Source organism: Pyxicephalus adspersus, chromosome 6 (genome assembly GCF_032062135.1).
Source record: "Pyxicephalus adspersus chromosome 6, UCB_Pads_2.0, whole genome shotgun sequence".
NCBI lineage: Eukaryota > Metazoa > Chordata > Amphibia > Anura > Pyxicephalidae > Pyxicephalus > Pyxicephalus adspersus.
In genome coordinates, this window is record NC_092863.1 from 48,032,711 (window position 1) to 48,060,629 (window position 27,919).

The 27,919-nt window shown below is 38.4% G+C and overlaps 1 protein-coding gene across 2 annotated transcripts; it reads left to right on the forward strand.

The window, feature by feature from the left end:
* Window positions 1–5,158: 5,158 nt before the first annotated feature.
* DGCR8 (DGCR8 microprocessor complex subunit) lies at window positions 5,159–26,543 on the forward strand. 2 transcript variants are annotated; one of them, XM_072415688.1, is made up of 14 exons: window positions 5,159–5,287; window positions 10,298–11,278; window positions 11,574–11,733; window positions 12,038–12,180; window positions 13,042–13,309; window positions 15,357–15,554; window positions 15,648–15,749; window positions 16,550–16,648; window positions 16,726–16,808; window positions 18,547–18,647; window positions 19,326–19,432; window positions 19,538–19,665; window positions 19,807–19,920; window positions 20,446–26,543. In XM_072415688.1, the coding sequence occupies exons 2-14, from the start codon at window positions 10,556–10,558 to the stop codon at window positions 20,527–20,529; spliced, it is 2,310 nt and encodes a 769-aa protein (XP_072271789.1). In that variant the 5' UTR covers window positions 5,159–5,287; window positions 10,298–10,555; the 3' UTR covers window positions 20,530–26,543. The 2 variants fall into 2 exon arrangements, with proteins under 2 accessions (XP_072271789.1, XP_072271788.1); XM_072415687.1 differs by having other exon boundaries at window positions 5,162–5,242.
* The last annotated feature ends 1,376 nt before the right edge of the window (window positions 26,544–27,919 follow it).

Consider the following 27,919-nt stretch of genomic DNA (forward strand, 5'->3'; position numbering starts at 1 on the left):
ACAAAGGTGGATAGGAAGCACAGTGGCGTCTGGAACCAGCGACATATTAAACCTGTAGACTGGTATAGTAGGCATCCCAAGGTTCCCATATCTGTTCAAATTTTGCAACCCTGTTTCAGAGGAGGGCAGTGAGGTACTCCATCAGGCATATGTCTTGAATACGAGCATACAAATCCTCCATAGAGGGGGGCAGTCTGGATTTCCATTTGGTGGAGATTAGGCTTGTCTCTTCTTCCTGGAGGCCCCCTGCATTGGAATGGGGATATTTTAGTTAATTTGGTTCCACTTTGAAACTGAACCTGTTTTAACTGTACCGGATGAGAAACATGAGTGGGCTATTTCCTGTCCTTATACCGGACCTGACCACTAGGGAGCATCAAAAGCTCCTTGTACTGGATGGGAAATAGCCCACTTATACACTTTCACATCCAGTAAAAGGTCCCTTTCATGCTCCCTAGTGGTCAGGTCCTGTATAGGGATAAGAAAATAGCCCACTTACAATATATGAGCAGGCTAATTCCCATCCAATACAAGAACCTCATTATTTCTTGGTGGTCAGGTTCAGTACTTGGATAGGATATAGCCAGCTCATGTATATCAAAGTTAATTAACACTCAGTACAGGGACCTTATCATGCTCAATAGTGTTAAGGTCCAGTATAGGAACAGGTAATGGCCCACTCACATATATTGAGGGTAATTTCCATCCAGTACTTGATGGCAATTAGCCTGCTCATATATGAGTGGGCTATTTCTTATCCCTATACCCGACCTTAACACTAGGGGGCATTAAAAGGTCTTCTTTGTCCTGAATGTGAATTACCCTGGATATTTATGAGTGGGCTATTTCCAAGTCGGCATTTTGTCCAAGCAGCTTTAGACTGGGTCTAAACGGACAGTTTTAAAAAGCATATAAACATTCCTTACCACGTTTATATACATTTTTATGCTAAAAAACGCTAAAAACTTTTTTAAACACTTATGATGCGTTTTACTGCTAATTGCCGCAATTTTACATAAGCGTTTATGAAAGTTCTACTTTTAACCCTTTCAGAGATAGAGTACAGGGCTACATAAAACTTAATAATTCCTTGAAAGGATTAAATATGTGTAAAAAATTGGATGAGGCTTTAATGTTAAATCATTTTATTTAACGTGTGTGTTTTGTGTAACTAAACTTAAAGCTCAAGCGTCATCAGGATTTGTATTTCCTCGGCCAATCAGGGAGCAGAGCAATCAGTGGAGCTCTGCTATGCTGACAGCTACGCTCCCCTGATTACCCCCGCAGCCCTAGAGGAGCTGTGATATGTGTTCTGTATCTGTAGCACATACTACAGCTCCTCTAGGACTGCCGGAGCTATTAGAGGAGCGGAGCCGTCAGCATAGCAGAGCTCCACTGATTGCTCTGTCCCTGATTGGCCCAGACTGCTGGGTATACATCTGGAGAAGAAGTAGGGGTTGTTACACCCAGTGCGGACTGTTCTTGGGCTTCCACAGAGTGATGGGGATGACCCCATTTGTATATAGCATGACAGTAATTAAGTCAAGTAGCAGGCGCATCTTCAGCGTGCCTGAACATATCTAGTAGTAGGTGGATTTCAGCACCATCAAAATCAAGTTTGAGCCTTTGAGCCATGCTTTTTACATTGTTACAGCAAAAGAAAGTGAGCTCAACAGATCACATCACTTGGCATAGCAGATGACTGTGACATGGAGGCAGGGACCCAGTGTACTTAATCTGCAGAGCTGTTGTCAGGGGTTTATCCAATAGAAGATAGCAGTGATGGTACTTTCAGATCTGAATATGAAGTAGCTTCTGGCTGGCTTCCAACCCCGATATTATTTCTGTAGTTGTGGTTCAGGTAATGGTAGAGCTCTGAAGACTTGCATGAATTTGTAGCAAGAAATCCTTGCAGAGGGAGACATAGGATCACGGGACCTTCAGAATGTTCAGAATGAAAACACCACAAAAATACTATGGGAAACCTGTGCAGAATGGCTGCATGGATTGGGGGGGAAGTGAGGAATGGCAGGGAGGGATATAACAGCTGGACTGTGAAACAGCAGGGTCATGCATGGAGCTGCATCCTCACACCACCATTGCTAGGCAATAGCCCCTGCCCTGACACTTTTGGTGTGTGTGCGTTTTTTTTTTTTGGATTTCATTGAAGGCCAATTCACAACACGGTCAACTATGAATGGGCTACCTAACGTCTTGAGGGAGCATGTGCCATCAGGCAGCACACTGCACAAGTTGAACAGCAGTCCCCAAAGTGCATTAAAGTGCCAATCAGAACGAGCACTGTACATACAGCACCATTCTGCTCTACGGAGAGGGGAGGAGGAGAACGGCAGAGTGGCACCCAACTCCCTTTTCACTTTCATTACGATTGTTCGTCGCCTGTGTCGGTCATTCGGACGGTGAGCCCTGTACACATGCAAAATTCTCGTCTGATATTAGCTTTGAGCCGATTATCAGACAAGAACCATTGCACGTCTGTACCTAGCCTTAGACTTCTCTAGCTGCATACAGTCTTGAACACCAGGTAAGTAGAATTTTCACAGGGAGGTCAGAAAGGGCTGCCTTCGTATTTCTCGCACTACGTGTACATGAAATACAGGAATTCTTGAGACACAAATACGCAAAAAATGTATTGCAGTAAATAAGTAATGAGCTAAGCATGGAGTAAATACGTAATAGACTACGCAATGCTGTTTATCTAAAATAGTACTTTAATATGTGTAATAATCCACAAATTAAAATATATGTATGTAGTTCAGCTTTAATAAATATATTTAATAAAAGATAATAAAATACAAAAAATACTGATCTACTCTGTGGAACCATAGCTTTCAATGCTAAACATTTTTGGCGATACGAGGAAACAAATTCAGAATCCCAATGCTGTCCAATAATAGCTGTAAAATGAAGAAAAAAAAGTTGATTAAGTCAGAACATATGAATCTATAATTCAATATAACCATAGAACATACAGTACTTGCTCATAGAATCTGGGTATAAATTAGTCTGAAATAACAAGTACTGGATCCCATCACAGTGCCATGGAAAGTGACACAGAGTTCCCTAACCCAACTCATGCTCGTAGCAAATAACAAGCAGATAAGCCTTCCAAAAATCCGAATCAATCTTTATCCAGTGTGGATGATGATTGCATTACATGTGTTTTTAGATCTAGAGGAGGTTGTGCAGATTGACTAACATGTATGTTGGTGCATGGTACACACACACACACACACGTATTTATCAACTCCCACTGCTTCTGGTATGCATACATGCACCTTTGTGGTTGATTTAGCTCTGCTCTAAACTAGGATTTCAGGTTTATATGATCAGGCAGGTCAATATTGCAGAAAGGGATCTTACCTGTCTGATCACTTTTGGTTACTGGAAAAAAAAAAAAAAAAAAAAAAGAGAACTTCACCCCTCCATCTGAGCAACTTTCTCACATGGCCTAGTATTTTGTGGGGTTATGTGGGTCTTAGAATCTGGAATCCACCAAAGTAAATCTCACAGAGGTGCTGGCTATGTCAATTTGTACCAATGACATTTATTATGATTAATAACATTAATACCTTACCATGCCATGCCATGCCATCCACTCCTGACCTTCTCCAACGAATCCCTCCCTCACTGCTCATCCCCTGCCCAGGCTCTCTAACCAGTTATTTAGTGTCTCGTCTTCTGGGATTAAGAAGGACCCCATTTAACTGCCAATCAGACCCTTGCACAGTATCATCATCATCATCATCCTCATCTGTAGAGCCCCTCGTAACTCTAATCTGTTTCATCATCATTATTATTATAATACAGTATTTATATAGCGCCATCATATTACGCAGCGCTGTACATAGTCCATAGTCGTGTTACTAACTGTCCCTCAAAGGAGCTCACAATCTAATGTCCCTACCATAGTCATATGTGATTAATGTAGTCTAGGGTCAATTGTTTGGGAGAAGCCAAATAACCTAACTGCATGTTTTTGGGATGTGGGAGGAAACCCACGCAGACACGGGGAGAACCTGCAAACTCCATGCAGATAATGTCCTGGCTGGGGATCGAACCTGGGCCTAGCGCTGCAAAGGCTGGAGTGCTAATCCCTGAGCCATACTCTGCAGTCATCCCATATGTGGAGTGCGCTGTCCCCCAACCAATCTGTGATGCTTGTTGCCCCCTGATCCGCATTGTCCCCCCTGCACATGCGCTGCCCCCCCCCCCCCATTCCATGGAGCATGTTGTCTTCCCCCCACACATTCTGTGGAGCACGTTGAACACCCCCCACCCCCACTTCCATCTGACAGACAGTAGTGGCACTGGAGAGAGAGAAGTATCACGTGGCAGGGAAAGAGAAAACCAACAAAAAAAAAACCCAATAAATTGTGACCAATAGGGCCACTTAGAACCACTCCCACTGCTCTGATTGGTCAGCAGGTATGGTGCTCTTTTTCCCCCTCTGACTGATGATGTTAATCTCCTATAAACTTTGCAGCCTCAGCGTGGCAATGTCACCTAATAGTGCTGCACTCCATCACCGGCTCTTTTTTTATAACACCCCATATCACCCCGCTATAACAAGTGCATCCGATCACCTGTCTCACCTTTCTACGCTTTTTGAACCCCAAATCATCCTGAAAAATTACCTATGCACCCCACCAACCTTCCTAAAGCCCATATCACCCTTCAATAATACCAGTGCACCTCATCACCTCCCCCCCCCCTCCTGTACCCACATATACCCATGAAATAACACCAGTATACAAAACACCTGTCCCCACTTTTCCCCATCCTTCCATATCCCAATACAACAATACCAGTCACCCCATCACCTGTCTGACACTTCCTTCACCCTCATTTCATTCTGCAATAATAGCAATGCATTCCAATCACCTAACATTCCCTGAACCCCCCATATCCCCCTGCAATATCAGTGCTCCTATCATCTGTCTCCCCCATATCCCCCTACAGAACTACCTGTGCGCCCTATAATAAGGGTATGCCACCCCAGAATGAATAGAACCATACCCTATTTGCTGTGTGAAGACACGACGAATCCAATTTCCCCGACTCTGAACTGCAGTTTCCCGGGCTTCAAGTTTTATCCATGACGCCCCGCCCACTTCCGGTTCTCTGCCCAACGTCACTTCCAGGTCGTTCTACTGGATGGGAACTAGCCGCTACCTTCCGTAAATTCAGCCTTCATTCTCCGCCTGATGGCCGGCACAAGGTACATAGTCGTATCTTTCTTCCCGCACTATGGAAAGGTAGATAGGTAAGGATGCAGCGCAGACTGGCGAGTGTATGGCGGGAGGGGGCTGACTTGTAAGGCCGGCCCTGATACTAGCAATGAGAGCTATGCCGGTCACCCCACACAGCGTCACTCGATGTTGGGGGGCTCCTTGTTTATGACACTCCCCCCCCCACGTTTCATTTTAGGTATGGTCCAGTGTGTATTGTAAACCCGAGTAAGCCTGCTTCCTTTCTGGGGTGAACCATGTTTCACAAGGAATAGGGATACATTTTTGGAGGTTTAGGATTACATAATGCTGTACATGGAGCTGGGTGTAATAGTAAGGTGTGCAAACAAATCACAGGATAAATGTATGTAAAAGCTTCCTGACAATAGGTATCCCGCAGACTGTGACCCTATAGGTATCCCATAGACTGAACTGAGCCTGGTTCAAGGTTCTGAGCAGGTCTTAGGTAGCCTGCTATGCTTTATTAGTGGGGTAGATTTGTCCATCATTTATCTAGTAGCTGTAACAATTCAGTGTTTTTTCCTTTCTTAGTGCTAAAGCAGACTGGGTGACAGACAGCGCCAGACTGGGTGACATAGCCACTGGCTGCTCCATTCCTTTGTTGTGCTTTTTATAAATAAGCTGCATGGTGTTGGACCTGTAGGTGTATACTGGGCCTGGGTAAGGGAGCCTGGACCCCCTGCCAGCTTTAATTGTCTGTGTTTCATGTGTCAGACATTTACTGCCAATGGTTGTACCCAAAACAGGTAGTGAGTTATTGTTCATGCTGTGTGTTGTACACTGCACCTCCCACCATTGTGTATTGCACGGGAAGCAATGTCTGATGTTGTGGATTGTCATTGTGTGCTGCTCTATTCAGTATATTGAATTGGGCTCAGCATGGAAGCTCCACAGGTGGCTGTTAGTTGCAGTATAATGCAGAACAAGGATGTCTGCTATGGTGTGAACAAAACCCTGGGGGTGGAATTTCTTCATCAAAGCCTGGAGAGGAAATAAAACCTGTCAGGTGTTCTACCACAATCTGCAATGTCATAAACTAAAACAAAGCACATTGGCTATAGAAACTTATGTCCTGGGCTGCAAAAGTCATAATTCATTCATTTTCTGTTTTGCTGAAAATGATAACTGGTATAGACAAATTCATTTTTAATTGTTTTGCAGTTTAAAATCACCTGTTGACTTTGTAAGATGTTTTGCATGGAATTTTTTTTCTTATCACTCATGTCCTATTTCTGGATCTTCATAATCCCATTGGTTCCTCTTATGTTGGGCTTAGTAAAGGATTTTTGGAGTTTATGATCCCACCCCTGATCACCCTGGCCAAGGAGGTTGGATTTGATCACCTAGTGTGAAGTTTACAATTTTCCTTTATGGTAATCATGTGTTTAGGTATCCTTCCTTGTGAATTATATTGTCGCGTATATTGCCCAGTTTTGGAAGTTGTTGTTGTATATGCTCTGTACTTTGGCTGCAGTTGGAAGGGATCACCTTTTTTGTCTATCTCTTGTGGGGGCTTTGTAAGTATGAACTTGTCTTTGCATTCTGAGTATTCTCAGGGATATCATTCTTTTGGTTACTTTAGTTTAGTATAATGCAACCCCTATTCCGTATTCTCCCTAGCCCCTTTTAGCTGGGTGCACCACCCAGCACTTCTCAGTAACCACCCGGCTGTTTTTGGGTGGTTACTGAAAAATTAGGTTACAATACACAGGCTTCCACCCAACTTGAAGAAAAATTCTGGGGAGAATATTGCCTATTGTACCTGAACTTGAGTTTGTGGCTCTCTTTGCAGTTGCTCTAGAGCTTTGTGTTTTAAAACCGCTTGTCTTGGGCATCTAGCACATTGGATCTTGTTGTATTTCTCAGGACGAGTGTCCCATTCTATTTGACTTCAGTAGTTTTTGAAAATATTGCTTACTATTTGAAAAAACATAGTATATTATATTACCAGCAGCTCTGGAATCTGCATACTTCACCAACCATTCTGATTGGAACTGTAGAATAATAAAGACAGAGAGTGAAGTCCCTTATGGGACAAGTGCTCTAGACATAATAAATCTCTATGCAGATGCAGTTCTGGTAGTTCATTGTATAGCCACCAGATGCGTTTTGCCTATATAGGCTTCTTCAGGGGACCTTTAAGCCACCAAGGGTAGCTAAATATGAAAACAATAGTTGTATAAGTGTACATGAAGAATATGGGAATAATAATATTAACAATATTTGCCAAAAATGGAGAAAAATCTTTATAAATAGTGATGATATTGTATACTTCAGAATAAGTAAATAGGTGATATTCAAATATGAAAAGTACTGGTAAATGTGGTATCACACTGGAATAAAAATGAATATTGACATAAAAGCTGTTGTCCATTATTTTAAAAATAAATCCAAATATACTGAAATAATTAAAGTATATGTACTCTAAAAATACCAATAAAACAGTCATCATGAAATCAGCGAAATCATACAGACTGAGATCTGTAGTTAGTAATATAGATGAATAGGTAGGAAAACGGTTACTGTATGTTGCTTACATATGCAGCAGCAGTGTATGTAAGATTTGTTAGCATAGATATGAAGTAGCTAGCGTATAACAAAGGTATGTTTACAAAAGTGTGTTTACAAATAACAAATCATTAGTATAGATGGTTGCTGAATATGTTAAATTATCTCTATACATAATATTTTCCTAGGAGAGGATGTATAGCAAAGCACTATTAACATTCATAATTTTTTTATCTGGAAGAGATGGTATATATAAAGCCTATGTATAATACTATTAAGAATAAATATCAATGATAATAGGTATTGCTATGGTAATAGTGCATCATATTCATATAAGTAACTGGAAGGCTTTACTAACAGTTTGAGAGATAAAGAAAGATGAAAGAGAGATTGGTGTCTAGATGATTTGAGTAGAGAATGAGCGCATCAATTATATGGCTTAGGGAAGAAGAATCGAAAAAATATAGATAAATAGTAAATATAATATTAAAGGGATAACATTAAGAAAGATTGGAGCTGACCAATGTTATCTCAAGCAGTTTATATTTCCAGTCCAGGTTACCTCTAACTTTAGGACATCTCCTCTGTCTTATGTGAAAAAAAAGATGAGGGAGAAGTTCCTGAGTCCTAAAATACTTTATTTGGTCAAAACATTATTAAGCCTTGTTACACTCACATGATTATCACTTGTCCCAGACTTTACAGTTTAGAGGATGAAGGATTGGGCTTGATGCTCTGGCGTACTGCTCCATTCCAATGCACATCTATGCAGATACAACCTGCTACCTAAATGGATAAAAGTGCTACAGGGTTCTGGATGTCCAATCATGGACCTGGGTGGGGGTCCAATGGCAGCTGGGGCTCCTGTCTAATTAAAACTATTGCCACTTGTGTAAAGAAAGTCATTTGCAGGGGAGGCATCAACCTACACATGTGGTAACATGGGAGAAGCCCTGAAATAACTCAAGTCTTCAGGGACCACTTACTATAATTATTATATCTGCAGCTTACATTATAATATAGTGATCAACGAAAAGAATACCTTCTTACATTTCAGGAGGAATGTCACCCTTATACATAGCCAAAAAGCTCATTGGTCTCACTTAAACCGACATGAGGAGCAGAAATTACTCATTGTTCAAAGAACCCCTTGCAACCTCTGGAGAAAATCTAGGTTTCTGTGGAACCGTGGTTGAGAATCCCTGCTGTACAGACAAATTACAATTTACAAAGTGCACTTGTATCAAACTAGCAGTACATTTTTTGAAATGATAGTCACTATAGCTTATATCTCTTGTAATTCAAATTCAGTGAAAGTTTTGCAATTCAGAGTGCATTAAAGGGAACAAAATAAAAACAGATGGATAAGAGAAGTCTGCATTGGTCAGGCAATCTAGTTAGTTATTTTACAATGCTGGTTGTGGAATTAAGGGGGGTAGTTGCCATAGGCACAATACAGTGTGTGTGTATTTTTATTTTTTTCATGATTTATTCCTGTTTATAAACTGATTGGCTTGTTTTCCTGTTCATGACATTTAGGGTAGAGCAATCCGTTAAATCGTCTTACAAAGCAAATTAATAGATATATATTGGTAACGCTCTACACCTGCCTAGTCAGGCAGATCTGTTTATTATTGCCTGCTCTTTACAGAGGTTTCTATATTTATTCACAGCAGGGATGAAATCATGTGGGATGTGCACAAACATCTCCCACAGCTAGCTAAAATACCCATTTAATTGTACTATATTGTAGCTACAATGAATATATTTTCAACAGAAAGCCTCATGCTCAAGATATGTTGATTACACTAGAGTCAATATTAAGCTGGTTGTTTGGACAGTTTAGGAACAATAGAAATGCATTTGTTATATATGTTATAGATTTATATATCTGTCCCTCTCACTAGAGGTTTATCTTAGTAGCTTAATTTTGTTCTATGTAATATGTTTAATTTAAACATGATGTGAAAAAAGAAATGAGGGAGATTTCTTATGATGCTAAATTAACTATACATCTGGAAAATACTTACCACTAACATTCTATAGCCAACCACTCTGCTCGTGAAGGGGAACTAAACTTGAAAAAAAAATTACAAGCAGAAAGGTTCTTTATTGCAGAAGAAACAGGCGATGTGTCTTCTGCAATAAAATCAACTTGCTTTATTTTTTTTTTTTTACCTTCTTACCTCTCCTTGCCCCTGAACTAGAATCTTATCATATCCTCTTCCTGGTTTGGGATCTTTGACTGTTTTGATTGGCCTGAATGACATAACTCCCAGCAGCCAGCTATGCCAGGATCATACATTGAGCTGTTCATTAACAGACGTGGTCAGTCCTTTGCCTGCCTGATCACGATCTTATAAAAGTACACTTTTAAATCATAGTACTGTGTCCTTGTGGGCCTATGTATATTTCAGGAGCTGACCTTGCTATAGTTATTAAGCTTTATTTTTTGTGTCCAACTTCTAACACGGTATTCTCTTTTTCTCTCCCCAACCCCCTTTTTTTTTCTACAGGAGGGAACAAAGCTTCAAGAACCAAAATGCCTAATGATTACTCATCTTAAGCTGAATACATTGTGATTTCCAGTAATAGAGACAGTATTTTTGAAGGCTGTCTACATTAATGAAAAGAGCAATGTAGTCAGCTTAACTGAATCATCTGAGTTTCCACTTGAATAATGCTTTATACAAGCTGGACATTCGCCTATTAGAACTAAAATTAGTCATTTGTTAAGTGCATATTTTGTTTAGTCTTTAGATTAAATATTAGGCATGGAGCAATGTGACTATATCCCCCTTCCCCCTGATGAACCTGGATGCAAGGAGATGGAATTCACACCTGCTTGTCCCCCACCACTGCCGCCAAATGAAGAGCCTCCACCACCTCCCCTGCAAACGTCCAGTGACGCAGAGGTAATGGACGTTGGCTCTGGTGGTGATGGACAGTCACAAACCCCACCTGGGGACCTGCAGCTAATCAACGGAGCACAGCTACTCACTAAAGGGTCATCTACATACAAGAACCATCCTGCAATACTAGATCCATTGCACAGTGACCAAAGCCCCCGAACTGCTCGCCATGCCCCACCAGTTAAGAGGTTTACCCCCGATCTTAAGTTACTTAAAGATGTTAAAATTAGTGTAAGCTTTACGGAGAGTTGTAAAAGCAAAGATAGAAAGGTGCTTTATACAGGAACAGGTTCAGAGAGTTCAAAAGACATAGATAGCAATAAAACTGTCAATGGAGACTTGCATGTTTGTCCTTTTGCTCATAGTAGCAATAGTGAAAGTATGGGTAATGATGAAATTACAAGTAACAGAAATGATGAACAAGATACAGATCATGAGAAAAAAGTGGAATATGCTGTTCTGGATGAACTTGAGGATTTTACGGAGAACGTGATGGATGTTGATGAAGATGGAGCTGAATTTGTATCAGAAACAATTCTACAGAGGGATAAGATTGACGATGAATCTCTGATTTACAATTATGAGGTATGTCTATAAATCCTAACCAACCCCATTCCTTTCTAATTACTAACATTTCATTTGTTATTGGAGCAGCTCACCTGTGTAATGAGTTGTTGTGCTTTGTCATGCATCCTAACCATACGCTGGTCAGATGTTTACTGTATTTTCCCAGTATTTCGCTGCCAGCAGCATATTGTAGACCCATTCTTTGCCATCCTCTAGCTCCAGACTGGAGGTACATGCTTGTGCTCGGTGTAAAGGGGATTTGACCTCTCCCACCATCTAGAAGAAGGAACGTGCCTGATAGTTTGTTTTGCAGGATGATTTTGATAATGATGTGGATGCACTGTTGGAAGAGAGTCTTCATAAACCCAAAAAGAGAAGATTAGAAGAGAAATTTGATGAAGATAGTGACCACCATTCTGACGGCGAGACCAGCGTTCAGCCAATGATAACAAGGATAAAAACTGTTCTGAAAAGTAAGGCTCTTCATGTGAAATACATCCATTGTAAATGTTAAAGCATACATTTTTGTACTTACTGAAAAGCAGTATGAATGTACTAAATAGTTATTACAGCTAAAAGTGCCTTTAGCCAAAGAGGATGTGCACAGTCATTTTCAACAATGATTCAGTGAGATGCTTTCTTTTTCTGTTTAAATGTGTTCTATTTTGTTGTGTTTGCATCCTACAGGGTACAGGAGAAAGAATGTAGACTTTGCTTTAATTGTTAAACACTTGGCATATTTTCTTTTCTCCTCCTTATTTTAAATCCAATCTCTAGGTCGTGGACGTCCTCCAACTGAGCCATTGCCTGAAGGATGGATAATGACGTTCCATAATTCTGGCATTCCTGTCTACTTGCACAGAGAAACACGAGTGGTGACGTGGTCCAGACCTTACTTCTTGGGAACTGGAAGCATCAGAGTATGTTCATCTCAATGCTAATGCTATGTTGTTAGATTTTTTTCTTTTACATTTTCACTTTACTTGCTTACAAAGCTAATTTATAGGGTTTTCTAGCTTATAAGCAACACAAAAGGGTCTTGTGCTTTGAAAGCCTATTTTGAATGGCACACAGTTTGCCTTTTAAAATCTATAACCCATGGACTAAAATGTTAATCAGCCCAAAAAACATAGATCTCCTAAAGATTTAAGCTGAACTGCAGGATAAACAAATATTATGTAAATGCAAAAAGCATTTGTATTATTATTATTTAAATTTGGTATATTTTTTCCAGATCAGTCTGTCAGATGGTCTATCTGCCACATATGCTTTCCTGCAGGCATCATGTAGTGGGTGGGGCTTCCTGGTCCCTCTGACAGCTCTATCTGCATGGAATTATGATGTTGTCCTTTCTTTCATTAGTGTGTGTGTATGTGTATGTGTATTTTCTGTCTGGAGTTCAGCTTTAAAGAAAACATATTTTGTGAGATGAGTGCTGCCTTTTCTTTACTTTTGGAAACAGTATTATTTTGATCTAGTGGCTTAAACACTGCTACTTTCTTGCAACAAGTATTCTGATCAGACATTCTCACATCACCAAACTTTAATGGCTGCATTCTCATTCCCAGCCAACTTGAAAGTTTTGAAGCCATAGTCTGGCAGAGGGAGGTCAGCAACTGATGTCTTTGTATTTTTTTTACCGCCTAATTGTTTCCCATTACAGATTTCCATTTCTACTGTGTGGAATCAGTAATGAATTCTGCAATTATATATTAAAGTATATAATAAACCATACAGTGTGTAGTTTTTTTTTTTTTACCTGGTGCAATGTTTGGTTTCAGAGACATGATCCTCCCATCAGCAGTATTCCTTGCTTGCACTACAAGAGAATGAAGGATAATGAAGAGAAGGAGAAAAATGACGTAGCTCCAGCCCCTACTCCCTTGGAGTCTCTGAACAATACCTTATTGGAACGCAGTTCTGAGGAAGCAGAACCAGCCAATGCAGACAAATTTGTGTCTGTTGACAAAGAGCCCACAGGGGAATTTGCACAAGGAGCCTTAGGTCAAGTCAAGGCCAAAGTCGAAGTTTGCAAAGATGAATCCATTGGTGAGTTTACCTGAATCTTCTTTGCACCTTACCCACTGGTGTAGTTCATTCTGAATAGCACATACTGTGCTTCACTGCAGGTTTAAGCACTATAGTAATTTTGGATACAGCATGTCCTTTTAGGGTGTATTTGACCTGCAGGCAAAGCAGATCCAACACTGCCTTAACACTTGCATGAGCTCTCTGCTTATACTTTTAAGTCAAACATAAGAATTTCAACAAACCTCTTTTACTCCACAACTGCAACCTCTGTCAAAATCCATTATTAATTTGCCTAGTCCCCCAGCATCAGTTATCAATCTGTGTAACTACAACATATGAATTTGTCTATGGTGTAATATTGGTGCCATATTTACGAATTAAGAAAATACTCCCCAAATTTTTGAGATTTCTAGGGGCTAAGAATCCTATTGTGCATTTTCATCGCCCAGATTTTGAGAAAGTAGCTTTGAACAGATCCCATAGCTACTCTTCATTATAAACAAGAGATGCCTTTTGGAATTATTGGACTGACTCACATGACGCTAATAATATTATTAATATTATTGTTATTATTATTAATATTAATAAACAGGATTTATATAGTGCCAACATATTTCTCACCGCTGTACATTAAATGGGGGTAGAAAATGCCAGACAAATACAGGCAGTGACACAGGAGGAGAAGAGGAAGAGGACCCTTCCCCAGGAGCTTATAATCTAGGAGGCGGGGGAAGTCTCAAACAATAGGAGGAGAGACATGGAGTGATGGGAAGTAGTGAGAGGTTTTTAAGAGACAGAAAAAGATGGGTAGGTCTGGAAAGTGTGCTTTGAGTGCTCTTTTAAGTGAGCAGAGGGTAGGAGCAAGTCGAATAGGACGAGGAAGACTATTCCAGAGAGTCGGGGCAGCTCTAGAAAAGTCTCGGAACCGTGCGTCGGATGAGGTTATGAGTGAGGAAGTCAGTAGTAGGTCATTGGGGGAGCGGAGAGAGCGACTAGGAGAGTATTTTTCTACCAGGTCAGAATGGTAGGTTGGACAAAAGCCTATGTGGGGATTTGAAGGCAAAGCACAGGAGTTTGAATTTGATTCTCAGGTAAAGATGCCAATGAAGAAAACTACAAAGAAAAGCAGCAGAAGAGGAGCGGTGGGAAGGATGGATGGGTCTGGCTGCAGCATTCATATTTGATTGTAGAGGAGAGAGTCCGGTTATTGGAATACCAGTCAGGAGGATGTTGCAATAATCCAGACAAGAGATAAGAGTGTGTAAAAGGAGTTTAGTGGTCTCTGGGGACAGGTAGGGGCGAATTTTGGAGATATTGTGCAGGTGAAAGTGACAGGACCTGGAAATGTTCTGAATGTGGGGGCTAAATAAGAGGGCACAATCAAAGGTGATGCCAAGACAACAATCCTGAGAGGAGGGACGAATTACTGTGTTGTTAACTGTTAGGAATATGTCAGGGGGAGATTTGGAATTTGAGGGGGGTGATGATGAGTTGGGTTTTATCCAGGTTGTCTGTCAGACATCTATGATGGAATGGCTTCCAGGCTACATGAAACCTTGTCCAGGACTGAGGGAGACAAGTCAGGGGTGGACAGATAGATTTGAGTGTCATAAGCATACAGATGGTACTGTAAGCCAAAGAAGGATATGAGAATACCAAGTAGGGAGGTGTTCCTTGGGGAACACCAACAAGGAGGAAAGTTGGGGAGGAGGAAGTACCATTGAAAGAAACTTGAAAGGAGCGGTCAGACTGATAGGAAGCAAATCAAGAGAGAGCAGTGTTACTGATACCAATGGAGCACAAGATTTGGATTAGAAGGGGGTGATCAACAGTGTCAAACAGAGGGAAGGGGAAGGAGAAGGGAAAAGTTGCCTTGAGACTTGCTCTGTGGAAGTCATTGGCCACTTTAGCTACAACCCTATTTAAAAATAAAAATGTAGTACAATTCTCCAGTAGCTTAATTGACCAGTGATGGCACCCGGTCTAAAATAAGGAATGTAATGAAAAAGTTTTTATTTAAAGTCATTGGCATGTTGACCTTTTTAATGTTTTTATTCAACACCAGACCTTGAAGATTTCAGAGGCTATTTGGAGAAGAGATTTGATTTTGAGCAGGTCACTGTAAAGAAATTCAGGACATGGGCAGAAAGAAGGCAGTTTAACCGTGAAGTCAAACGCAAGTTGGCTGAATCTGAAAGACCAATTTTACCTGCCAATCAGAAACTTATAACTTTAGCTGTTCAAGATGCACCAACAAAGAAAGGTTTGTTTCATTTTACATTTTTTTTGGTCGTTTGTTTGTTTGTAAAGCATTCTTGTTTAAAGTTATAAGTATGATTTTTCTTTTTTCTGATAGAATTTGTTATTAATCCAAATGGAAAGTCTGAAGTCTGCATCCTCCATGAATATATGCAGAGAGTCCTTAAAGTTCGCCCTGTTTACAACTTTTTTGAATGTGGTAAGGTTTAAAAATGTTTCATTTATATTGAGGGGGCACTGCTTACTTTGGAAACCAGTGGGTTTTTTATTTCCTTCTGAAAAGGAGAAACAAAGAAAATTGGGCTGGCCAACCTCTGATATGTCTTTTTTTCCTTGCACATTGGGAAGGATTCTCTTCCTGTTCAAAAGTTTTCTTTTTTTGCCAGCTGTGCACTGTTTTGATCTACTATGACCAGCCTACTGGAATGCAAGCTGGTTACTATAGATACTTGTTTTCCCAGTCAGCCAGCCATCAATTACATGCAGGTTAAAATTATGTAGAGCAGTTATTACCCCCATACCCCTGCCTCATCAGAGATATATAGACATTTTTGACAAATAAAAACCGAAGTGCAAGCTGGTCGGCTTTTCCTTGATTACTATGTCAAATCTTTGAAGAAGAATTAATTTATTAAAATCTTATTAAAAAATTATTTTGATCTGTGCACTTGTTTCAGAAATTACTAAAGCCGTTAGATGGCATATTGGTATAGTAGACACAACTATAGTTTTCAGAATAGGTAAAATATGAAAGTCCATATATTTCAGTGTGTGTATGTGTATACATATGTATGATCCTATAAAAGACAAGGGATATTTAGCTTAAAATTACTTGTGAGCAGTACATTGGAGTTCTCTACTTTAATTGCAAAACTACCTTTAGCACCTACAATATTGTAAGTGTCTAACTTCGTTAGACAGAACTGCAGAATCATTGAATTCATTTTTCTCCAGTGCAGTCTATTTACATTACTAATTTTGTTCTTAAACATTTTTTAGAGAACCCAAGTGAACCTTTTGGAGCATCTGTGATTATAGATGGGGTGACATATGGTAGTGGGACAGCAAGCAGTAAAAAACTGGCAAAGAATAAAGCTGGTAAGATCAACTTAATGTTTTCAAAATTATTACTGACTTTAGTAAAAAAAAAATAAGTGGATTAATTCTTGTTTCAGCTCGAGCTACATTAGAAATCCTTATTCCTGATTTTATAAAGCAGACTTCTGATGAAAAACCGAAGGATAGTGATGAGCTAGAGGTGAGATAAACTCATCACATTTTTCTCCTTTGCCTCATTCCCTACTATTTCTTATTTGTCAGTTTTTTGCTAACTCTTCAAAATTGCAAGTGTATGCTCGTATTTTGCCCATTTGGATAAGCATAAAATCTGAACTGAGTTAATCAAATACTAAGATTCTAAGATGTCACTAATCGACTGTATCCTCATCTAGAAGATATGCAGTCACTTAATTGCTTAGTGCTGTATTCTGTTAAACTGTATCTCTCTCTTATTAGCCCCGTACTAGTTGGTGCTGTAAACATTGATGAAACTTTGGATTGTGTTTTTGCTATCTTTAGTGCATTATAGTCTATTTTTTTTTATATAGTCTATTTTTTTTTCAATAAGTAATTCCTAAGATCTTACAGTTCCAGCTGTCTTGTACTGGACACCATACTGGACCTTTTTTTCAATAAGTAATTTTTTCGGTGATGGCCTGACTTCAAGGTTTGAAAAATTCTTTAGCAGCTGCCAAAATAGTCGTGGCGATATGAACCTTTTTTTAAAAAAAAATTACCTGGTAATCCTGCCACATGTCCCACTTTCCGCATTTCTGGTTAAAGGATGTAACCCGTCTCCCAATTGTGTTGCTGTGTTTTCAGTTGCATTCTTGGTAGAGACTACAGGTGGACATGCCGATATATGTTGGGCAATACCCTATGTTATTATTCAGAAATCAGTTTAGAGCAGGGGTGTCAAACTCAAATACATAGAGCTCCGAAAATAAAAACTTAGACCAAGTCGGCGGCCAAACTTGAAATTTATTGAAACAATTGAGAAAGTTTACTACTTCATCCATAACTAACAAAAACAAGCCCCTCTACACACACTTTAGGGTTAAAAAGACTCATTTCTATCTATCTATGCAGGCTGTGTGTTGTTCATCCTCTCACATCACAAGTTTGTCTGATACTAAATATTACACTATGTGGTCTCTAATGGATTGAAACAAACAGAGTCTCCCTGGTAGTCAGGCACCATGTGATCATTGCCTAGGCTTTGTGTCACACGATGGGTGTACAGGAATAATGTCTATGTATTTCATGTATTGAAAATGATGATGTGAGGTGGTAACGCGGGCGGGCCAGATGTAGTTCATTTTTGAAATTCTTTGGGGGGCCAAAAAAAAATGACCTTGAGGGCCAGAGTTTAACACCCCTGGTCTTGAGCATTACTGAGAGATAATAATGCTTGAGTGATAGTTTTAAAGTTATCTCAAGCTGTGCTGCTTTGAAAAATAGGGCATTGCATGACTGAGCTTAAAGCAGAACTAAACTCAGAGGGTGCCAGGACTTTTCCCCAGAATCTGCAAATGTTCTTTCTTCATTGCTTCTGCTGGCAGTCACCCAGTTGTCTTCCAAGCTCAAAACCTTCAACCATTTTGATTGGCTAGCATTGGACAACCTAACTACACTGTCCATTCAGAAGATTGCTAACAGGCAAAGCTTTAACTGCAAAACACTGTGTGTGTTTCACTGTGTCTGCATAGCTAGGATATGTTTTGGGTTTTGGTTATCTTTAGGGATGCACACATTAACATAGAGAATGTACTTGTTATAAATTGGAGGTAATTAAATTACTAACCATTGAGCCTTTATGCTTACTCATATAAGCACCTTCCACCTCCCTGAATACTTAATTTGTAACATTTCCAGTAATTTCATTTGATATGTTAAAACAATTGTACTTTGACCCTTGTGTTTTCCTTTTTTGATAGTATTTCAACCATATCAGTATTGAGGATTCACGAGTGTATGAGTTGACCAATAAAGCTGGGCTTTTGTCACCACATCAGATTCTACTTGAGTGCCTTAAAAGGTAGGTTTTTACAGTTAAAACTAAACAAAATCACTTCATTTGAATATTTGTGTCCCAAATCGAGTGTGTTTCTTTTGCTTGTCAGGGCTTCTGGCTCTTCCCTAACCATTCTAAAATTAAAAGTTTTTTGTATGAACTGTGGTTTTGGAGCCAGAAATTGCAAATAGCAGTCAGTCTGATAAAAAAAAAAAGAAACCCTGGCATATCCCTTTGTCAGGGATCCCCAAGGGTCATTTTGCAGATTTTAATAGGCTTCATGTATAGTAGTTTTTCTGTGGGTTCTGCTTCTCCTTTTGCAGTAGTGCAAAATTATTGTGCTTTACGTCTCACTTTTAGTTGATGTAGAACCTTTTGGTGTCTAAACAAAGATTTAAAAAAGTTCCCCTTCATACAGATTTTATTATTTGCTACTTACAGCCTTTAAAGCCTCTTAAATCCTTTTTTATTGTAGAATCTGAATCCGGCTCTGTAAAATGTAAGCAGGCCCAAACCTTCAAAACCAAACAATGATTTTTCCTGTATCCTCTTTCCTTTAAATGTTTAGGGTAGCCAGACATTTTTAGCTGTGTCTACCATAGCCCTTCTCCCATCTGTGCATATTACACACACAGGTAACCAGGGCTGTTTTCCCCCACAGTTAAACTTGCTATAATGAAATGAGTGATTTTTTTTCCCCAGAAACCATGGAATGGGTGACACATCCATAAAGTTTGAAGTGATTCCTGGCAAAAACCAGAAAAGTGAATATGTTATGACTTGTGGAAAGCATACAGTAAGAGGCTGGTGTGAGTTGATGTCTTATTCCCCTTTCTCTTAACATTTTTACTGCTGGTATATAGGCAATGGATCCATGAAATTAACTATGCGTATGCTTTTGACCTGTCTTGTAGGCAAGAATAAGAGAGTTGGTAAACAATTGGCATCACAGAAGATCCTTCAGCTCCTTCATCCTCATGTGAAAAACTGGGGTTCCCTACTGCGTATGTATGGGAGAGAGAGCACCAAGATGGTGAAGCAGGTTAGAGTGAACACTTGGCTATTAATGTAATGCTATTTTACTATGAAACTGACCATATTGTCATCATAACTACTGGAGATTAGTTTGTATTGTATGTGTTTTAGATACATGTTTTTTAATTGTGTTTTTTTTTCCAATCAGGAAACCTCAGATAAAAGTGTAATAGAACTACATCAGTATGCTAAGAAGAATAGGCCAAATCTTCATATTCTGAATAAGCTGCAGGAAGAGATGAGCAGGCTAGCACAAGAAAGGGTAAGTGGCAATATATCTTGAACCTCCTGCCTCCGAGTGGCTGTAATACTTAATAGTTTTTCTGTGGGTTCCTTAATACAAATTTATTGTAAGGATTGTAAAGTTCGTTTAATCCATGAGTCTGAACTCCAAAATTTTATAGAAGACCGAAAAACATACTATTTTCGGCCTGTTTGATAGGAAGTGATGTTGGCCTTTACCAGAATTCTACCGATTATATTTTCACAGGAGTATTAAAACTGAGTGTTTGGCTAAGACAGTGCCAGTATTTTTCTAATGACAGGTTTTTCTTTGCCTTATTAGACTGTTTTGACAGTGACATGCCATCACTACAGCTTCTCTCTGAATGTTTATAACAGAGGATTGTCATTTTATTTAAAAAACTAAATAAATAATTTGAAAATTATTTATGACTTCGGGTTCAATCTTAACACAAATACCATTTTCCAATCCATATTTGGTAATCATTTTTAGAAAATTATATAGGCAAACGGCAATGTTTTCTAAATGTTGATTTCTTTAAAGGAGGAGACAAGGAAGAAGCCGAAGATGACGATTGTTGAATCTGCACAGCCTGGCAATGAACCCCTGTGCACAGTAGATGTCTGACTGGTATACTGATGGAGCAATAAGAAACTTGGGAGGCTTGCTTTAATAAACTGTTCAAGGGACACTGAAGATGATTGTGATATGCAAACAGGGCTGTTTCATTATGCATAGTCCTTTTAACTTCATCTGCGCAACACTGCAGAAATATTACCTCCCCTATGAAACTGTGTGCCATTTCACCTTGTATGAATTTTGTATTGTGGTCCAAAAGAGCATTGCTGAGATGTGCACATCTAGTAGGCTTACTCATTATGTTTTAGGACGTCAAGCACTTTGCCCTTTTTAGGGACGAATCTAGTAACAGTGCATTGTTTTTCTTTTATTATTCTATATCCTTTGTAAACTGGATCCTAAAGTGGCATAGTATTCTTTCTTAATCATGTTTCAGTTTTGACATGTACTGAATGCACTGAATAGCTTAATAATAAATATAGTTGTATTTTTAATGTATAGATAGCAATTTGCTTTACTGTTCTCTGGTGGCACAACCCTAAAACAGTTGTGCAATTTGCCTTGTAATATGAAGCTTCTGTAAATCAAGCGTTAACAGTCAAGTGACCGCTTCATACTATAGTAACCACTGCAATATATTTCATTGTGGTTACTGCACACACAATGTAGAAACAAATATTGGAAATAGGATCTTGCACATAAGTGTGACTGAATTAAGTGAGAGACAGAGCACAATATTCAGCATATGCTTGGTTATCTGATATTAGTGCTTTGCAGACATCTCAGCTGCTTTTTCCATCCTCTGTCACATCTACTGCACAGTTTGTGCTTCAGATGTGCCTTCTATTGGCAAGTTCATTCTAATAAACTGCTGTTTTTGTGTAAAAAAAAAAAAACTCACTGAACGTTTTCAAAGCACATCTCATATGCAAATGGTATGCCATTGTCTTATGCCCTTTAATGGCTGCATCAGTCTGCAATGCAAACACTACTGTCACTATAGCGCGCACACATTGTGTGCAATGTAAGGGGCTTGTGCAGTCACACTGCCTTGATTTATAGAGGTCACATGAGCAGGAAGTTACACTAAGGGTGCTCAAGCCGTTTATGTTCACTTTTTAAGCACACAAAGGGTGATGAGCTCTTTCAGAATTACAAAGTTAAACCTATAAAAGCTTTTGGTAATTTCTGTTGGGCATCAATGTATTATTAGAAAGCAATTAATATTCCTCAATAACCGAGGCTTTAAGTATTCGTTTAAAGACCAATGTGCTTGTAGTTGATGACTTTTTTTATTTAAAATTATTATTCCTAGTTCAATTTTGCAGGCTGCTCATGTTGTCCTTTTGTTGAGTTCTATTTAACAAATTGTGTCTGACCAGATATGAGTGATAGCCAGTAAATGTTTGTAATTCCTGTCACTATTTCATATATGAATGTTGGTAAACGTATGTAGTGTATTGTAAGCTTTCTTTACTTGCTGATCTTTTATTGCGGTGTATGTATTAAGTAAGGCCTTATGAAAACCAAAGGCATGGGAGGCTGGGCAAGGCTATTTTCATTCTACTCTTTTTTGCTTCTTTCAAAAAAATGCAGGGTACAAAGGTATGCTTTTTTTTTCTTATTTTTTTTCTTCATCCTACAATGGGGAGAATTCTCTTAAGCTATTAAAATGTAGTTTTTGTGCCTAATAGGTATTGATTCATTGAATGTTATATAGCTGTCACTTCTATGTACAGATATTATGGAATGTGTGGGGTAGTTTCTTTAGAATGCAGAGTCACTGCCATTGATTTTTTGACAGGCTATAAAAACACATGGGGTATGAGGATACATCTTGGGTGGCAGCTGTTATGAAAAATACAAGATATGGTTCTTGCTTTACATCATGCTTATTACCAATTGTATACACACTGAGTAAACAGATTCTGGATCACTGTGCCATTTCCCTGTGTCTTTAAGAAAACAAAGAGCAGATGGGAATACTGTGGTGTGTGTGTGTGGGGGGGCTTTTAACTTTCTCATATTAACTTTTTATTATTTTTTTAATTATTTTGTTTAGGTGACATGCATATTGTGTAAGTCACTATTCACCCCTATGGAAAGTATGGTTTGCTGGCAGCAGGTACTAAAACTAATGTAGGAAATGACCCCTGCTGTTTCCTCTGGCAATTTATAAGCCAGCAATTACACCCAATATAACATACCGTATATCCCATTTAGGGTGACCGTGAACAGTTTGATCCGTCCCTGTCTTATGCTTTGTACATTGTGGATTGTGCCATTGACTGTGAGACGCATTTGATATTGCTGTTGGAGTAGTGATGATCCTCATGCTACCTGACATTCCCTCTAATCCCACCTGTAAGTTGGCTTTTCTAACAAACTTTTATGAGACGTGTATCATTATGGTCGTCCTTCCTTAGACACTAAAATATTAAATAGAGAACAACAAATTTGTTTATTTATGAATCACCTTTAATATGGCTGTGCAAAAGGTTTATATAGTCTTGCGGGTAGACATAATAATCAAACTGCCAGCAGTCTATTTACCAGCACTGAGTTAATTGTTTCAGACAGTAGACTTTCTCAAATGGTCAGACTGAAGCACCTTTTTTTGCTTTGCATTTCTTGCAACGGTCAGTCATGTTATAGTAACTGACAGGTTTGCATTTAAAAAAATGAGGTACAAGTCCTAAGATACAATTTGCCTTATATGAAATAGCCAATAAAACCCTTGTGAAATTTAGGATAATCACCAGCAATTCCATTATTTTTATTTGGTTTTGGTAACCCTGATTTAAACTAAATATAAAAAGATTTCCTTAATTTGTAACATTTTGAGCTTATAAATATACATGAACTGTACATTAAATATACAACCTATAATAACTTTAATATTGGAAATTTAAAAAATGATTCATAATGGGAACTTTCCTATTATCAACAACTGATCGTATAATTACATTCAAAGACTGCTGAAAGAAAAATTGGGGATGACAATAGTTTGTACCTAGATTAATAACATGTTTACAAGTTACATCCCTGAAGATCCATTCTGATAAGAATATATTTTATGGTGTATAAAAGAATACTTGTGAACAGAATAGTACTAAAAGGATTAACTGATTGCTAAAAGTGATTGCATAAAATGTTGCACTTGTCACTGCCTGCACTGTCAGCCCTATGCATGTTTTATTTTCTCTCAGTAGTCTCTTGGCTGCATTAGGTATGCTGCAAGAGCTACGCACCGCTTTTGGGTCATATTGGCCACATCATACTACACACTGTTTCCTAGATAAATATATTTAATATGCAAACTGATTTACCATTTCAGTTTTCAAATTAAACTTCTGACTGGTGAGCAAGTTGGGTAACTGTTTGCATGCCTTTCAAGCATTCTAAAAGCTAAAAGACTAAAAGCATTTATTAACCAAAACGTGCAAATATATATAAGCTGGGTTATATTCTGACTATAAGATTGTTGCCTAAGATGTGTGCCAAGTGTTGATATTTTGTCAGTAAATACTTCATAAAAGAGGCCCTATGATTTCTCCCTGTGGGGCGAGTATCTATGACCGATTCAAAACAGAGTGTCCAGTGTATGGTGACTGGTGGCCCTATCTCCTTATGTGCCCCCTCCCCCCTCACGTACATGTGCCTGTGTTTTCCACAACAGATAAGGTACAGATAACAGTTTTGTGTTCCTTTAGGGTAATTATGTCTTCGCTACCATTTTCAGTGTATTGCATTTGTGGAAAGTGGCACAGTGCCAGTTTATGTAAAGCCTACATCATACTGCGGGCTTGAATGTTTAATATTCACCAAGAAGTTCATATTGACCTAATGGTAGGCTGCGTATTATTATACCTATAGAAGTATTATAGAAAATAGTTGTGTGTCTGTAATATGAACTGGAGGAAAGTAAGAAAATAGCAACTGTAATTATCTCTCTATATTTTTTGTCTTTCAGCAATGAAAAACAAAAAGTAAGTCCTGAAACCATGGTGACAAAGACTTGCTTTTATATTTTAATGGAAAGACGAGTCTTTGTTATTACATCTGTGAATACCAAAGGGCAATAGAAAATAAATATGTTTTTAGGACAGACCATTGGGACAGGAGATATTCCTTAAAACAAGCAATTTGAGTTGACTTGACAAATGAAATAAGCAGGTAACCTGTCTTGCTTTTTTTCTGCTAAGCATATTTCTATTTTGATAATGCTGATTGCCAAGCTACCTATATCTTATGCAACAGCAAACAAACTGTTTAATACTTGTCTCCTACTTTTCATGTATGTTTTACTTAAAGGGGCTTAACATGGCAAAAAAATCTCTATTGTGTTTTACAGGTAATGTTAAGCTTTGCTAGCCAGTATTTCATTGTTTACAAAGAAATTGTTTGGTACCTTACAGCCCCAAGTCTTTAGCTGTTTTTCTGTATCCGTGTGACCAAAGCCATTCACTTTAGACAATCAAAGGCAAAAGCTGTTACCTTAGACTTCTTTCCTTTTTCAATAAAAAAAAAAATGGCCGCTCCCATTCAGGAAGCTTGAGGCTGTAGGAAAGTATAGGATATCTATTATATGGACACAAAACATTTTGGGGTTAATGAGGGGCTAAGAACGTGCCATGCGATATAACAATTACATGGACATAAAAATATACAGCACTTATACATTTCATTGATAGAATTGGAGGCAAATATTTAAAATTGCTATGTTCTTCTATTTCTAACCTATATAATATAGTTGGCGGGCCTGTCAAAGCTTTAACAGTGTGAGTTTTTTTTTCATGTAATAGTGCAGGTGTATGTGGTCTGTGCATTTGTAAAGTAATTAACTTTTACAATAATTAATTTCATCTGTAGTGTGCTTGCATAACACAAATAAGTATATATAGTTTTTCCCAGGAAATGTACCTTATTCTTTCTCCACAAAGAAGGTGTCCTGCTACTCATCGCCTCACAGCACTAAAATTGATCTTATTGAAACCCAAGGCTAACATAATGTCTGGCCGCTTTGCACAGCAGTTCAGCCTTTGTTTCTGAGCTTAGAAAATAAGCATTAAAACAAATGGCAACCTTGTGTTGTGAAGTTCAATGATGTTAATTGGCTTGTCAGATACTACTTCATTTCCCGAAACCAGCACTTACATATTTATTAGCCTGTGCTGCTCTATTTGTTGTTCTTTTTATATTTTTAAAAAGTGGGCACCCATTTATTCACTTGTATAAAACCGTATATGATTTTTTTTCTTTTCTCTTATAAACAGTCATTGTTTGCAAATACAAAGTCATTCATTAATTGGTAATATTTAATGCAATATTGAAACCTCTAATGCATGAATTTTCTTCTTTAATGCTTATTTGAATACATTTGCGTGCAAAGTTGCTCCAGCATCTGTGACCTTTTTTTTCAGTGTTACAAACTGCAGTTGTATGGTTGGTTTGTCTGTTTTTTTCTTTTCTTTTCAAATATCTAAAGATGACTTGGTTATATGAAAACAATGAAGGTGTCATAATAAAATGTTTAGTACATATGACATGCGTATCTATGAGATATTTAGTGTTTACGGTAAGCTATGGTACTGCCTGCAAACTTGTAACACGTTGGTGAATTTTGAGTTTTTTTTTCCCCGTAAACTATTAGAGTGTATGTATACTGCGTTAGTTTACATTGTAACCTTGATGTTTCCTTTTGCTGTATGTGTATATATTCCCTGAAGTCTTGGGGTTAAGCTATATTAAATGGCAATTTGGATGTTCACATTCAAGGTACTGTTCCAATAAAATGTGTCGCCACTGATGAAATCAAAGCTTTTTGTTTTTGCTCCCAGTGTAATTATTGTCTGAAAATTTGTCTGCTGACTATACATTGATTGCTGTATGAATTGTTGAGTGACTGTCAGATGCTTGTGATTTGTCACATCTGTCACTGGTTTCAAAATGAGACTGCTTTCAGTACAGATGTAAATCTTGTGCATTTTATCTTACATATTGTGTTTTAAAGCCTTTTTTTGATTTAATAGTTTTAAGCAATAAAGTTTGATATTACAAACCGTTTTTGTGGGATGTTTTTTTATATTATTTATATATATATATATATATATATATATATATATATATATATATATATATATTCATATTTCTGGAAAATCACAGCCTAATAAAACATTGTGTCTTTTTGTTGCAGTCATAAAAAGTTGCTGTGATGGATAAGTTACAAATGCTGAATCAGCTTCATTACACAAGGTTAGATGAGTGAGTGGATGAGTGTGTCACAGGAATGCACAAACCAAGTTGTCCACTTCTAGAAAATAACTTAAATGTCTAAATCCAATCACTAAAATATAAGCATTAATGTAATTTTTAAAAGTAAATTTGTTCTGCATTATTGAAAAGATAACTAGTGATCTTGTCAAGAAAATCCTTGTTTAGGCACTTCGTATCTACCAATTGTTCTCCTGTTTGTTGCCTAGTACTTGTGTGATGTTGGAAGTAAGTGTGTGCACTCTACTCATGTACATGAAGGATCATATGCAGCATGGCTGTAGGACGACAGCAGAACTGGGTACAACAAAAGGGTGAGATCCAAGTACTGTATATAAGAGCCAATTGTTTACATGAAATGAGATCTGTATTAAGGTTATGTGCCTTAACAAAGTTACTTATTATAGAGCATTTTTCATAAATTATCTAATTATGTTTATGATCTGTATTCTTTAAAACACCATGGGGAGAGAGTTCAGTTACACTTGTTAAGCTTATTCATCTTTTAAGGGGATTGGACAACATGAAGGGAGATGTGGCTTCTGGTGTCGCATGCCAAGGAGCGTTACATGTGACCAGGGTAGGTGGAAGTTTTTGTATCTTTCCTTTAATATGTTTCAGGGGCTAGCTTTTTTTTTTTCTAGCTGCATGTGGTTTGACCTCATTTGTATAATCTTTCTCTGCTTGTGTCACTTTGACATAAGCTGGTGACGGGCGTCAGATTGTTAAGCTACATACACACTTCCAATTATTATCGTTGGAAAACGAACGACGAACGTTCATGCACGATATATATGAACGATCGTATAGCACCGATCCTGCACATAGAGTTAACGACACGATCGTTCGTAGATATTGTACACACAATAGATACGATCGTTTGAGCGATAGAGGAACTATGTGCACGACAGGAAAGTGAACGGACGTTCGTTCATCACGCATGCTCTGAACATGGACGATCAACGAACGACCGTACACACGAACGATGTTCAACGATCGTCGCCCAATCCGATCCGTCGGTCCGGTCGTTCGTTTCCAGCGAATTTCGTCGGCGTCGTTGGTTACTTTTTTACGAACGATTTTTTGCCCAATCGATCGTTCGTCGTTCGATTGGAACGATAAAAATTGGAAGTGTGTACGCACCTTAAAGGTGACAAGAAACCTG

Coding starts and splice junctions, on each gene's coding strand:
- DGCR8 (XM_072415688.1), top strand. CDS start 10,556: ATGGAGCAATGTGACTATATCCCCCTTCCCCCTGATGAACCTGGATGC. Junction 13,310..15,356: donor TTGCAAAGATGAATCCATTG/GTGAGTTTACCT, acceptor ATTCAACACCAG/ACCTTGAAGATTTCAGAGGC. Junction 19,921..20,445: donor GCAGGCTAGCACAAGAAAGG/GTAAGTGGCAAT, acceptor ATTTCTTTAAAG/GAGGAGACAAGGAAGAAGCC.